We start from the raw sequence: 15,350 nt of genomic DNA on the forward strand, positions 1-15,350 counted from the left end.
ATTGTGAAACCCTTGAATCGTTTTGCCTCCTTGTTGCCCTCTTCTTGCATCTCTAATGCGTTCGTGCAGCTAGGTGCAGCCAACTTGCGGTGCACGCGTCTTCTTAATGAGGCTGCACTGTTCTTTATTATTATTATTATTATTATTATTATTATTATTATTATTATTATTATTATTATTATTATTATTATTATTATTATTATTATTATTATTATTATTATTATTATTATTATTATTCGGTGGACTTGCCGCAAGACATATTTACAAAAAAAAAAGAAACGCAAACGGCGGCAAATAAATGCATGCAGCCCTGTTTGATGCAGGTATTACAGCAAAGAATTAGCGCACTTGTCGTACGGGACATTCGGCTTTAGTGTGGGCACCCTATAAGCATCTTGTGCCTAATAGGCTTTGTACCAGAACAACGGCCACAAGAGCTGACGACTGTCCGTGGTAGACACAGGGGCAGGGCACTTGGCACACGTTGTAGGGTTGTCACTTGAAGATTCCCAGCCAAAGCAATACTTCTGCCAACTTATTTTCATCTTCCCAGCCGCATTTACAAAAACCCATTGTACCTGCGTACTCGTCACAAGCTCGCTATATGAGCACAAGCACACAGAGCCGTTGACGGCTGAGCGCGTTGTCGCGAACTCTATCGCGCGTTACCAGTGGGCAGGTTCTGCTCCATTTCATGTTCTGTATTGTTGCACCTTAGCATAAAAGTGCTGCAGGCTTTAGTTATTATTTTTTCAGCGTTATAGCGACGTGCACGCGTAAAAGATAAAAAAAAAGAAATGAAACACGACGATACAAACGTTATATAACTATACGTTTGTCATGGCGTCCATACCCTTCGAATTTTATGTCATCATGTTTCCAAAAGAATTTGCTTCAGGGATAGTTGTAAATACGGCCATTTAGAAGGAAAACAGCAAGAACTAGCGGGAAAACAGAAGAAGACAACCGTCTCTCTCCTTCGTCCCTTTAGAGGGCACTGTTTTCTTTCTAAATATTTATAGCTTCCACTATCTCTAATTTCAGTTATCTGGTGATAACGGATGACTGTTATACACTGACACGTAAATAAATTTCCTCAGGTCTGGGGGACTTAATGAAGGAATAAAAAGAGGTCATCTACGACACGGAGAATTTTCAGAAAAGTGAAAAAAAAAGAAACTTTAAACTGTTCTTTACAAACAACTTCTATCGTCTTGCGACCAACACAATGCCCCGCAGCAGGCCTACAAAGGTACAAAGAAAGCTGTACCATGCTCTCGCTCACGGCACGTGATGCAAGCGCGAAGCTCGAAGGCAGCGTGCGTAGCTTCAATCGAATACGCAGAGTCTGTGGCCTCTGGCCTTTACTTAAAGCTCGTCTGACCCGGAAATGAAAGCGAAGCCGCCAGTCACTCACTGCGAATGCGGTATTCGAACTAAGCCCCCGTAGACTGTCCTATTACCTTAGATCCATAGGTTGCACATTGATGTTCCTACAGTTTATAGGGGTGACTTCTGTAGTGGAGAGATTTGTAGTGGGGACTGTAGTGAGGCCTCACTGTACTGAGGCCTCACATTTGGTTTAAGGTGATCAGTTTCTCTGTCATTATTCTCCTTAGTTTTTTTTTTTTTTTTTTGGCAGCGTCGCAGCGTTTCTGCACTCACGCGTGAGCTTATCCGCAGTGGGCTTTTGTTTTTGTGTTCCCGAGTGGTCGTTCTCTTGGTATCCACTCACACTCTTTTAGAAGACAGCGTAAAGAGACTGTATATTTGTTGTTGTATTTGTTGTTTACATCCAAGCACACCATAATTATAGATACTATAGCTCCACCTTCTGACGATCATATTCAGTAATTCATTCACCATATGCACCCTTTCTGTGTCTTTTGAACAGTAAAGAGAAGAGAAAGAGAGAAGTCATAAGGGAAAGGCAGAGAGTTTAACCAGGCTGAGCCCGGTAGGTTACCCTGCACTGGGAAAAGTGGGAGGGGGATTGAAATATCTTTAAAGGGCCCTATGGTAAGGCGTTTTTGTACATTAGGTCACTTCCGACGCACACATGTCCCCGTAGTGTCTTATTTCTGAATGAACTAGCTAACGTTGGACTTCTTGAGATGCGACGTTTATTACTTGGATATACAACTTTCCCGGTGAAGGGAGTACGCAAGCTACCATTAACTTCTCTTTTGGGCGCATGACACGAATACCCGACTTCATTCTGGTCGTTAGCCCCGTTCGCAACTGCACTCACGACCGACACGCCTTCACTCAGTCTTTCTACTCAGCGGCTCCTTCTCTTGTTGCTGTATGCTTTCTTCTTCCCAGTGGTTGGCGCGCTCTCTCTCACACACACACACAAAAAAGGATTCTGCGCAGAAGAACTTGAATCACAGTATCTGATCCGTCAAGCATGTCTCAAAAAATAAATAAATAAAGCAATGAAACCAACTTGTATTTAAACAACAACAATTACTAATTCGACGACAGCGTACTATTATTGCGTGATAACGATTATTCACTGTCATTATCTAGCAAATTTAAGGGACTTTACAAACGTTTCTTGTTTACAGCCTTGGCTTGAGACACGTTTCATATCTGTCGTATCCACGTAAGTCTAGACATTGACAGAGTACCCACGTGTCAACTGCTATTGTGTCAGTGAGAAGATTCGTCGCTCACAAGGGTTTAGACCTGTGCACTCACGAGCCTTGGGCTTTTGTTGCAGTCGATGGCAGCTGTCTTTTCTGATATTACAGGCACCGTAGCAACTCTAGAGGGCAATATATCCTAAAATTAGGTCAGTGCCTGCAAACAAAGTAACTTCATGAGCCCGTAGGGGCGGAATGCAAAAACGCTCGTGTACTTAGATTTAGGTGCACGTTAAAGAACCCCAGGTGGTCCAAATTATTCCGGAGTCCCCCACTACGGCGTGCCTCTTAATCATATTGTGGTTGCCGCGCTTACAACCCAAGATTTTAATTTTTTCTAACTTCTTGAGCCAAAACACTCAGTCAGGCCACGACCCCAGTATAGACTCTAAGATTTTTTTGGGAACAGGTGTTACACGCAGTATGATCCACTCTGAATAATGGGTTCACACGATGGACCGGATCGCTGAATGAATCTGAAGACGAGCGTGTCGTGGGTTAGCTGCAATGAATCGATCCGCTAGCAGCTCATCTGCGGCATCGTTGCGTGCGGCGTGCTTTGGCGGCGCTGAGCCAGGTCATGCTCGTCTGCGGAATTCGATTCACTGTCTGAATTCAGTTTACGCGAAAATAAAGCCACCGTAACTGGACAACATCCGTTCAGCTTTATCAGAAAACAACTTTTAAAAAAGTGGCCGAAAAGGACTTGTTAGGCAGGCACGTCTACGTAATAAAAAAGAAAATACCTATACAGGTCTTTATGCCCTAACTCAGCTGTAATCGATGGCATAACACTGTTTATACCGGGTGTTAATTAAGCTTTACGGAATTTTTAAAAATCACCTGTGGCAGGTAGCACAATTCTTATCGTTGAGCTGGGTTATTCGAAAAGGCGGACATTAGCAGCGCGAGAAATCGAAAGACATATTCAACTAATTCACAAAAATGAACTTCTTAGTTAATTACTTTACGACCCATGCATATTGCAATTTACCAATTGTAGCCGGTGAGTTTGCAAGACGCATCCACTTGAAATGAATTTCCAGGATGGTACCAGTTTCGAGATATTACTTCCCAAAGGGTGGGGGACGAAATACATGGGCGTTCCAGTTACTTTTGTGCTTCAATGTATAAAACAGCATTTTGGTAAAAACGTAAGTGGAACAACCGTGCATTTTTACGGTGATATTGATGGCGCGTATCTCCAAACTGGTGTAATTCTGTAAATTCATTCCAAGTGCATACGCCTGACAAGCTCACCGGCTACAATTGGTAAATTGCAATATGCATGGGTCGTAAAGTAATTCAGTTCATTAGTGAATTTTTGTTAATTAGTTGAACATGTGTTTCGATTCCTCGTGCTACTAATGTCCACCTCTTCGAGTAACCCAGCTAAATGATGAGAATTATGCTACCAGCCACAAACGATTTTTAAAAATTCCGTAAAGCTTAAAAATGAACACACTGTATATACTGTGTGAGTATCAGCGATGTATAATTGACGACTATCTTAAATATGAGAAATCATGAAAATATGAGAAATCACGATGGCGCATTCGTGCCTGCGTGTGCGCGCGCCTGCCCATTTCCGGTTTTTGTCTACTGCTTTCCGTGTTCGTCGCATGCTCCGTTTAAGAATATCCACAATTTCAGGCTTTGCCGCCACCCACTTCACGGAATACGCATAAGACTTATGGAACACAATAAGTGCAACGAAGCCAAGTGAAATCGCTTAATAAAGCTGCTGCTACTGTCTAGCGCCAGCTGGTTCGGTCGGCATCTCAGTGGATATACGTACTTGTGGATAACATACGAAGGTTATATCTGCGCCGAATGCTAGAATCAGCAAAATGGCTTATATAGCCCCTGTAAGCTGACCGGCAAACTAGTGTCAGCATAAGCGCAGCTCTGTTCTGCATAATAATAAAAAAGATACTATGTACAATCTGAGCACATAATGTCGGCTCATAAGTATCTCTAAAGCACAATGACCTTTTAACAGAGCAGTGCATTGCATTCAACAAATTATTGGATTTACTTGATTTTCTTTGATTTCGTCATTCGGTATGTGTCACTGAGTGTGTGACCATTCTTGGGCAATCCTCCTGAATGGATATGCGCCACTGTAAAACAGTATAGTATATAAAATCCGTAAATATAGCGATAGGTATGTGTCGTACTTTTCTGTGCATACAAATGTCATCACTATTCCACCCTCGACAACCATCATACATGGCCTTCGCGCTCGAGGCATTGTTGCTTATCGCAATGTGCATCCGCCTGGTTTGGTGCTTGAGTTTCGGCATAGCTTGTGAGCGACGAAGTGCATAAACGTAAATGTGCAGGAGGTTAACGCTGCTGTAGGAGACCTTTGGGGGGGGGACTAACATAAAGATTGCACGAGGTTGCACGCAGTATAGGATGAGAGTAACCACAGTTGTATGCAAAGCCGGTTAGTTGCAGAGAACTTAATGCACGCCGTGCTTGACTAAAGCTTCCCTCCAGCGATTCCAGGATGTGCGTTGGATTTAAATACTCTTTTTTTTATGTATGACAGTTTCATACCAGAAGCCAAGCAAAACAGATTGATTGCGGAAACTTGTTGTTGGACAACATTAAACAAAGTTTTCGCATTAGCACGAATGTGTGCGCGTGCGTAAAAGCCCACGCCTTGGTGCTTACTGAATATTTGCTTATGTTGTAGTCGGAGATGTCGGCTTGTGCATGCACGTGGTTCTGTGCGTGAGCGCGCGGTCGCGTGAGTTGGCCACATATATGTCGTGACTGCTGTGTGTGCGCATCCTTGAAGGAAAAGGAAGCAGGAAGAGCGCACAGATTGGGAACGCCTCTCGGGGAGGACATACAGGACGACCGTTCGCAGACAGGTGCCCTTTGGCGGCGCCCACAGCAGCTGACAGTCGTCCTCGCGGTGCGTAGTTCGAGAACCGCACATCTGGGTGGCCATTCGCCGGCAGGTGAACGCACCTGGACGCCGTAACATCTCGAGCCAGCACACGGACCCGAGCAAGCATCTTCTCCCCAATGTACTATACTGGGGAGAAACTATGCGATGTATAGCGCCGTGCGAGCGACACCTCCTTTGCCTCTCCTCCCTGAGCTTCGACAAAACTCTTTAAAAATGCGCACGCCTAAACTAAACGTAAGGAAACTATCCAATCGGGCTGCAGAGATCCCGTGCCCCGCTTGCCATTTCCTCCCTGCCGCTTTCCTTGTGGTAGCTCTGCTGCACCGCGCAGTCGGCATGGTTGCACCATTACGATCAACGTTGAATCGTAGGAAGCCTGTGCGTCAATTTTGGAGAAGACGTTTCGAGATTTAGAAGGGATGATTCAAATCGATTGGTGTTGTCAAGGTGTCCGCGTCTTGCAAGGAAGCTGTATTAAAACAGCTTGAAGGAAAATATTCTTGCTTACAAATAACAGTTGCAGAAGTGCGCCAGTTCTGCTGTTTTGCTTTATTTTCTTTTTCTATCTTTAGTGCTACGAAAGCGGTGCTGACGTTTCTAAGGTCTACCGGCCCTAACAAAACTTTGTGAACAGCTTTATTGGGTATGTGCATGGTTGCGAGCATGTGTGATCAATGTGTATGCCGTAACTATCACCCAGTACCCGGAGTAGCATCCCTGGTGAACAGGCAGGTTAACATCTACAGATTTCCCTTAAAGTCGGCCACTCTCTTTCTCTCTCTCTCTTTCTTGCTCTTTATTTTCGGTTGTTACTGAACATTTTGCTGTTGGAATCGGAATGGGCGATGAGAACCGAAACGGCGTGATGTAATCCGCTAAAAAGCCAAGAAAGAAAACTTTTTTTGCCACATCCGTGGTTATTATTTTATGTCAGACGTACAGCTCCTGCCTAGAGCGACAACATCCCGTGCAACTACAAGAATAAGTCGCTGGGGCATGCGTTGGGGATTCCTGTTTACTTCTGACGGCTCTGAAGGGGTAAGGCCGAATCGTTGATGGAGACAAATTGAAGTTGTTTTTCTTTCTTTGTTAGTTTCTTTTTCTTTTCCTGGGCGGAAGTTTGTGGCATATAAACATGCCGATAGCTGCGACAGACAAGACACCAACTGCGTGAAATGTCAGGTATTTCGGTGCGCACCAGGTGGTCACAATTATTACGTAATTTTTAACTACGTTTAATAAATACGCAAGTCGCTATTGTAAACAAAGGAAAAACCTTAGCCTACACCAATAGCTTTCACCTGTCGTAGTTAGAGCGTGTGCGTCTCGTACAAACCCTTAAGCATCAAAAAAAAAAAACTAAAACGAAAGAAATCAACGTGATGCTAAAAGAGGGGATGGGAATACCACACAGTGTGATGCTCGGTGTCTCGTGGAAGAAAAAATAAGGTTGAAGTGCGAGTTAGTGAACCGAGTGCCGTATGCCAAAGCGGGTGTCTTCGACATTTCAGCCGTATAGTCCATCGTTGGTCGCCATGCAGGTCTTTCATGAGCTGTTTGTTATTTGTTACTACGCGGCAACTAAATTTATCGTAAACGAATAGCGTTCACTGCCTTAAGAGGCAAATGGGCGAAACGCGAGAGACTGCTTCTAGCCTGGTGCCGGAGGGCATTACAACCGGGCAGCAGACCGTGTCGCAGTTAACCCAGTTTTCGGCGCGAGCGGTGTACGAAAGCGGCAGCCACTGCAGCGGACTTATCCAAGACGTATTGCGCGACTTGGCGGTCTCAGGGCTATGACTGAGTTTCGACATTCCAAAAGCGATGTCATTGTCCTTCTCGAAGTTCAAAGAAAGGCAAAATATAAGAATGAAAAGAGCGCACCGGCGTAAACAAACGAAAGACTTAATCGATAGGTCGAAGAAACAGGTTTTAAACACAAATGAAATTACTGTCCCGAAAAAGTGTGCGATGAACCATTCTGCTGTCGGAATGTACGTGGCTCCCGTACCAAGCACCGCGTACTTATTTTGTGCCGTAGCGTCGCCTAACTCTGGGAAAGTTGTTCGGAGGCTGAATTTACACAGCATTTCGACATATATTGAAACTTTTCGGCACTGGCTAAAGGTCGCCGTCATGATTTATTGGTGTCCGTTCTTTCGAGGCTCACTGCTTTGTGAATACAGGCTCGGAATCTGAAACGTTAAGCTGAAGTGATCTAAATTTGAGCTTTCCTTAGAGAACGTCAGTTACGCTCACGTTGCACTTTTCTTCTTTTTCCAGACGGCTATAGTAGCGGGTGCAGAACTATACATCTATAGCTGCCGAACAACGCAGCGCTCTTTCTTGGCGAGTGTTTGTTTGTGCTCGTCATAAAAAGGCAAGCTCCCGGGTCTGTTGTGACTATGAGCCGTAACGATTCGTTAGCACTTTTTTTTATATCTGACAAAGATAGTACGTATTAGTACTTTTACATAAATTAACGTATCGTTCCGCAACGTAATGTTGCGTAACGAATCGTTACGTCAACGCACGTTGAGTAAATTATGTGGGCGTATCGTAAACACATATTTGTCATCGGAGCCCATCAGACATGAATGCCAACTTTTCTTCAGATATCGTAAATGCGGATTTTAAAGTGGGAAAACTATAAAAAGGGCAATAAAATGAGTTGAGCAAATACTTTTCAGTGAGTGCTTCGGGGCTGGCTAGTGTTACATATCGCAGGGACTTCAAGAAGATACCTTGGCCATTACACAATGCCTTTTTATCTGTTGGATGTATATACTGACGACGGAGATCCGTAGGCTTGTACAGGACAAGCATCCGCCAAACCGTTCACGTTGGGACAGAAAACGTACGAATAAAAATACGGGTGTAACGTTTGGTTGACGTTTTCAGCGTTGCTATTCCCTCTGCGACTTGTTAGTGAAAAACCAGCACACAAAGGACCAACTGTAGACGTTAAAAAAAAAAAAAAACTGAGAGAATAACGAAAACCTCATGTTGCCGGCATATTAGATAATCATATGCAGGAAAGACAATGCGTGTAAGACGCCTATGAAAACGCATGTGCGATGACATATGTAGTAATAGCTGCGCGGAATACATGATAGCATCACTACAGAACCGCCCTGCGAAGTGACAAGCAAACAAACAAACAAACAAACAAACTAACAGGCAGGTAGGCAGGTAAGCAAGCAAGCAAGAAATGCCTGTCCAGTGTAAAGAATAGCCTGTTCGTCTTTTGCCCTAGCGCCGACCTCTAGTTGGCCGCTACGGGAAACAGGATCGTAATGGAGACGCCCCATGCATACGAGGCGGCCACCGCTCCCGACGTCGCCTTGTGATTACGGGGTCCCCGCGAGAGCTTCTAGCAAACGCAGACAAGGCACGCGCAGGTGGACGCGCCTTAGGAGTTCTCCTTTCTGTTTATTCCTTAAAAGCTACGAGTGTCCTACATCTTACTCACCTGCTTGCAACGAGTATGTTTTTATTACAGTATAAACACGCAGCTCACGAACTCACGCACACACGCACACACAGGACGTTTCGGTTGGACCGTCTCGTTGAGGTTCCTCCTGCGTAATTTTTGTGGGCTCACGTGACCGACCGAACAGGTCGGTCAAGCGATCGTGGCACCTTCTGTGCCTGTATTGCGGCCTCCTCGCGTGCTGGCGTGCGGTAAGCGCTTAAGCGGCGGTATGCTTCGTGGTGTGCCCTCTGCATTTCGTGGCAGTTTTGAGAGCCATGCAAGCGTTCCTCATCCACCTTCTACTACGTGAAGTGCTGGGCGTTGGTACAGTGCGTACACGTTGTGACGGGGAGAGCGGCCTATTGAATTTGTTGTCGCGTGGGTTGCGTCACTCGAGTTTTGCCCTTCAGGCACGACATCGGCTTTTAAAGACAGTGTATTTCTTAGCGAGTTATATCAAATTTTCCGAATAGGGTATCTGGATACCTAGCTTTTCTCGTGGACCAATGTCGAAGATAGCACAGTCTAAAATTGTGGGCCGATCCTGAAGATAATGCAGTCAAAATATTGATGCACTCCGACGCTCCTCTTACTCCACTCGGGCGAGCGGTGACGCGATAGATCGAGTGCCGTACGCAGTCACTCCGCTCCATTTTCACCCCCAACTTGCTCAGGAAGACATTGTCTTTGTTACGTTTTCAACTGGAGGTTGAATCGCCTTGCAATTAAAAAAAATCATTTTCGTGAAGCTCCCTGACGATTCGTTTATACTGTAGATTACAGGTTCATCTCTGCGTGCAGTTAGCGTCATCTCTGCCGACCTTTCTTTCTCTCTTTTCATCGTTTAACTCATTTCCACATCGTAGCGTAGCAAACTGGACTTGCGTGTATAGTACGATCTCCCTGCGTTTCTTTGTCTTCGCTTCCTTTCTCTCACTGTCAGGTAATAGGGGGGGGGTAAATTTCACGAAGTGGTCCCAGTGATACATGATGAACCCTACAGTAACAACGCGGAACGTTATTTGTATCTGTCTTTGTGTTGTTAAGCGCAGAAGAGAAATCAGGGCGCGAAGAAATAAGGGCCCGAAGGCTCAGCTGGAATACTTTTGCGACAACGGCTTTGTATAAGCGTGACTCTCCAGATTAGGTCAGACTTTTAACACCATAAATCCAATTCTGGCTTACAGCGTAGGGACGAGTTACCCAAGCTTTTGTACTTTTTGCTGAAAACTCGATGACTTCGGGTACTAAACTTTTCTTAAATTTTGAACCACATAACACTATCAGAAATGCCAAGCATAAGTGCGGGAACTGTTACCTTGGAGGTGTAACAACTGGTCCTGTTTGCATTGAAGCCTTCGACAGCGACTGGTGCACAGAACATTGTGGTTACTCGTACGCATGAATCGTTGACTCACGTTCGAGATAATAAGGAGCATTCAGAGACGCGTCAAATTAGGGTAAGAAATGCATCTTAATGCTAGAGAAACGCCTATTTCTAGTCCTCATATTTATAGCGATTCTTCTAACGGTCTTTTTTGTTAATCCTATTAGTGAATGTTAAGTGCAGACGCATTGTATGGCTCCTAAACGTCATTTTACTCGAACGAGAAGACCTGTAGGACTCGAAATATTTTATTACACGCTTTCATGTGTGCGTATTTGTCCGCAGTGACTTCAACTAATGCCAGCACGACCATTTTCAATGAGATCTTACGGGCGTACGGCGCTGAGACAATTGCAGTAACATTTAAGCAGCGGACCATCGCACTGCGAAGAGCCTATGGTGATAAAACGTTCAGACTGGACTTCCCCCCTTCCAGAATGTGAACGACGTTTGCTGCTGGCATGTTACATTGTGACTATTTGTGTCCCTCATTCCGATGACTCAAGTACGTTGCAAAATTTAGTATTTGGTCCCTACGTTCAACTGGCTGAGCTGTGAATTATCGTTCGGAACATCAAATTCAAGTTTTTGCGTTATGTTGCCGTCTTTGTAAAGGTGTATTTTTTGAACTTTGAGAAGAAATCATTAAAATATACCGCGCCAGTGTCGATTTGTACTTGTACAAGAGTCTGGCAGCAGTGCTCCGAAATCCACTGCAACGAACCAGCTCGTTTCACAAAAGGCTGTTCCGCTAGAATTGAGCGTAAGAGAAAATTGCAGCCAATCCAGATGCTGGACATATTATTAGCTAAGGGTGCCAAACAATTGCAAAAAAAAAATACACTTACGAACGAGAAGCTTTGTTAAATGATATGCAATGCTGTATCTCTTGTCTCTGGTCATGTTTTTGTGCTCTGCACAATGACTGAATACCGTCGACCATGCAGTTTTGTAGTAATATTAATACAGCAAAACCTGGCGTTGCTCGTTCTACCACTCGGAGGATCACGGGTAGCATGCACATTTTGGGCATTATTTGTCTCGGCTTTGTAGGCAATGCACACTGCGGCTTCTTTATTGCTCTCTGTGGTTCAATCGGGTTGTGCGCTGCCCTGGCAAAATTTCTGTGGAGAAGCTCCGTGCTTCACGTTTGGATTAATTCACTTTATTGGTTCCCTGATTAAATAAAGCAAGTCGCCTTGATACATATGCGTCGCTAAATTTAGACGATACTTGAACAGTGACGCTAACTATGAGAAAATTAATATTTAGCTATTCTAATTCCTTACTTTCGTATGCCAAGTTCTGAAAAGAATTGAATGGTAGTATTGATGCCTTCATGGGGTCCATCATTGCTATTAATGTAATTTGCGATGACAAACTAACTTCAAGAAGGACAATGCGATCCACAAATACATTAGAAGAGAGAATGACAAAGTTTAAACACCAATCGTCGCTATGTCCATCCTTCCTCTGTCGACTTAACTGCCGTGCCGTGCTGGTGGCTTGCACAGATGTTAGCGCCAGCTTTTCCTGTCTCTCTCTCTCGATGTGTTTTAGCATAAGGCTGTAAGTCAGTGACCAGCACTGACACGCACCGTTAGATTCCCACACAAATCACAAAATGCAAATTATTGCTGGGTGCCGGTTACAGGGAGAGACAGAAAGATAAAAGTAAATGAAACATAGGTAATTTAACCAGAGAATATCTCCGGTTGGCGGCCCTGTATTCGAAAGAGAGAAATGGTGTGAGAGATGAAAGGAAAGAAAGAAAATTAGGTAAAGAACACTGACTACAGCTTGCGCTGACATATACGTAGATGTTATCCCAATCGGTAGCAGCGTGGGTGGTTTTGACCTGCAATACCACGCTGGAGGCGGTGATTGACCAATGAAGAGGTTACCATGATAACTGACGCCCTATCGCTTCTATGGGAGTAAAGATCGAGTCTGGCCAAAAGTATAGTGTCAGCTCTTTCTCAGCGTGTTTAACGGCAGAGCTCAGAACAAGCGAATCGCTGTCGCATACGGACGCTTTATCTTCAACGCAGTAAAAAATTAAGACTTCGCGAGAGCTAACGTGGTGCAAAGAAATATCTTTGATGTCTTTAATGGCGGTTTGCAAATTTCTGACATAATTATAGGCCAAAAGTCAATATTTAAGGTATTTATTGAGGAATGAGGAAACGTATTAGGTTCAAAAGAAATATTATACCATGCCTTATGGAAGGCTCCTGGTATGAATACTGCAGTAGTTCCGCCGGAACAAATTTTCTTGACATCTTTTAAATGGCTGCACTTGATCACTGTGTATATGTTCTTTTCTGGGTTAATTCCTTCCCAGTTTCTGTTTTCTTTCTAAAGTTGCACATCCGATAATTATACACCAATTATATGTCCACTGGGCGCAATCTGCTACCACGTACCACCTAAGAGATTCCTGTACTGTAACGTGCATAATTTCACGGCAAAAAATAAAAGAAAACAAAAGAAAGGAAGGAAGAAATAGAAAGAAAAGAGGATGGAGGAGGAGGGGAGGGGAGAAATTAGCCGATAAATCAAGCACAAAGACATTTCAAAACAAAATTTAAATTGTTGAAGGAGTGCAATAGAGTCGTGCATGGCACGTGCAGAGCACGAATCACTTTCCAAAATCCGATAAGTGCAGTTGAGCGAGCTTTCCTCTGCCACCACTTTTTTTCCGTTCTGAGGAACATCTAGTCCAACGTAATACGACATCCGCATTGAAACAGTTTCTTACGAAGTATTTATGTGCACTTATAAACACAGGTAAGAAAAATAACCAGCAGTTTTGTGGAAGCAGAGTGGCGCTAAGGAGGCACCTACACTGATGAGCCAACCTGTAGACTGCAGCCTGATCAATATCCTGATACAGTAGCCTGAGCTGAACATGAAAGCATACGTAAGTAGTGTTTACTATGGATCTGTTTTAGTGAATACTAAATGTGCTTTTGCGGTCATAAATGTGCCAACATTTCACTCCGAACCATGGTACCTAACGACACTGCTTGGACACAGTCTGAGCTCTGTATATAACAATACATTTGTAAACAATGCTTTTTACACCCATAGTTGTGTTGCGGCCGTATTTACGAGTTGCCTATCTCTTTGCTCGCTTCTATAAATGCAATGACACATAGCCCCTGGGCTTCCCTTAGCGTGACGGCAGCCCAGTATTACCGTGCAGGCATAAACATCGGCCGCAAAGGCAGTTTCCTTGAGAATGTGGGAGCTCGACGGCTGGTTTTTTTAAGCCTGCGCTCCACTCACCGGCGTTTCGGATTGCAGAGAAAAGCACGGAGTTTAATGTCTCTGCAATTTAGCCATATAGTTTTAGCCAATTTAGCCGTATAAGAAGCACTGGTCTATGTTGTTTGCTTCCAGTATCCGAGAGCATTCATACTTTACCAGGCATTTCTGAGCATGAACGACATGACATAGCTTTGAGGGGAATAAAATCATCGGAACATGTGAGGTAACACCAGGCCCTCTAAAAATCAACGATACTAACTGTTCAGGATCCCAGTTATAGATAAAAGCGATCGGCGCGTGCATTTCAGCAAACATCAATGCTTTCATCAGACTGCTAATATGCCCAGCGAAAGCACTGATCAAAACTGACACTCGCGCATGCTCGCATTCCGTTCGACGGCATGTCAAATTTTGCAAAATGGTCCAACTACAAGTGTTGTTACAACCCGCCAGTCTCTGTTATTTTACGAAGTGCCAAGGGCGCACGGGGACTACAATAACAAAGCCCATGACATGGCAGCTTTCCACTTTAAGTTGGAATGAAATATAAGGACATTTTACAAACAGAATGCACTAAATTCGATAGATGATATGCGCAAGTACAGCAGCGGTTAGTTCCTTCTCAACAGCTGCGTACTAGGCGCAAAAGCACGTGCACACAGCGGAAACTACTCACGTCTCACGGCCCATCCCCTGAGGTCCCGGAAGGCCTTGAAGGTCTTGAGCAACGCCGTCATGCAGTCAACCGAGACGTCGAGTTCCGACGAGCCCTCCACGACGTAGGGGAAGATCTCGTTGGCGACGGCGTCGATGTTGACCTTGGACTTGTTAACTTGATCTTCCCACGAGGTGTTGGTCATCGCGTCTTGGAGGCCCTGAAACGGGCCTTGAGCATGGCCGCCATGACAGACAGCGACGCACAGGAAGAAGAGGACAAGGACCGCGCAGACGATGTAGCGCCACTCCATGGCACCTCGGATAGGGGACCACCTGCCCGAAGAACTTCGCTAAGCGTTTTAGCTGCCGAGCTGGCGAGGGCGATCTCGAAGCGCTCCGCGGTCGTCCGGAGCTGCCTCTGGCAGGGCGCAGAGGAGCCGCTGCATCTGGGCTGCGTGGCCCCAATTATTGACCTGGTTCGCCGCGCGCACTCCGCGCGCAGGTACTTTCTCTGTGAGGCCCACCGCCGCCGCGCTCTCTCGCCCCGCTATCCCGACCGCCGCCGCGCTGGTTCGAAGAGTGTTCCTTTTCCTTCTCCAAGCCGAACAAGACGCGAGAAGGTTCCTCCTTTTTCGTGCCCCAAAGTTTTTATTTTTCTCTCTCTGTTAACTTTTGTTCATCTCCTTGTTGCCGGTCTCTGGCCCTGCATCACGGCGCCTGCTCACTCTCTGGTTTTGTATTCTATTTCGCTTCTTTCCGTCGGCATTTTTTCGCTGCACGAGGCCGGGCATGGAGCTCTGCGGCTCAGAGATGATCTTCATCTAATGGTGTTTTAGATGAAGGTTCTTATACGGCTCGTGATGCCACTTTCCTCCCTGTGGTCAGACGGGCGCGAGTCACTGGATACCCGGAGTATGAGCGCTGAGCGCGTGTGTGCTGGCCGGTTGCCGTCGTTTTTGGAATACGGGGCCGTCGTCGTCTGGT

At 45.1% G+C, this 15,350-nt stretch overlaps 1 protein-coding gene across 1 annotated transcript in view; it reads right to left on the reverse strand.

Moving 5' to 3' along the window:
• Positions 1-14,749, reverse strand: part of LOC119436269 (O-acyltransferase like protein-like) — a 49,287-nt gene extending 34,538 nt beyond the window's left edge. The window contains exon 1 of the mRNA XM_037703072.2: positions 14,386-14,749. Coding sequence (XP_037559000.1) covers positions 14,386-14,677 — 292 coding nt within the window. The 5' untranslated portion in view covers positions 14,678-14,749. The remainder of the gene's footprint in view (positions 1-14,385) is intronic.
• Between the last annotated feature and the right edge of the window lie 601 nt (positions 14,750-15,350).

Source organism: Dermacentor silvarum, chromosome 1, assembly GCF_013339745.2.
Source record: "Dermacentor silvarum isolate Dsil-2018 chromosome 1, BIME_Dsil_1.4, whole genome shotgun sequence".
Taxonomy (NCBI): Eukaryota; Metazoa; Arthropoda; class Arachnida; order Ixodida; family Ixodidae; genus Dermacentor; species Dermacentor silvarum.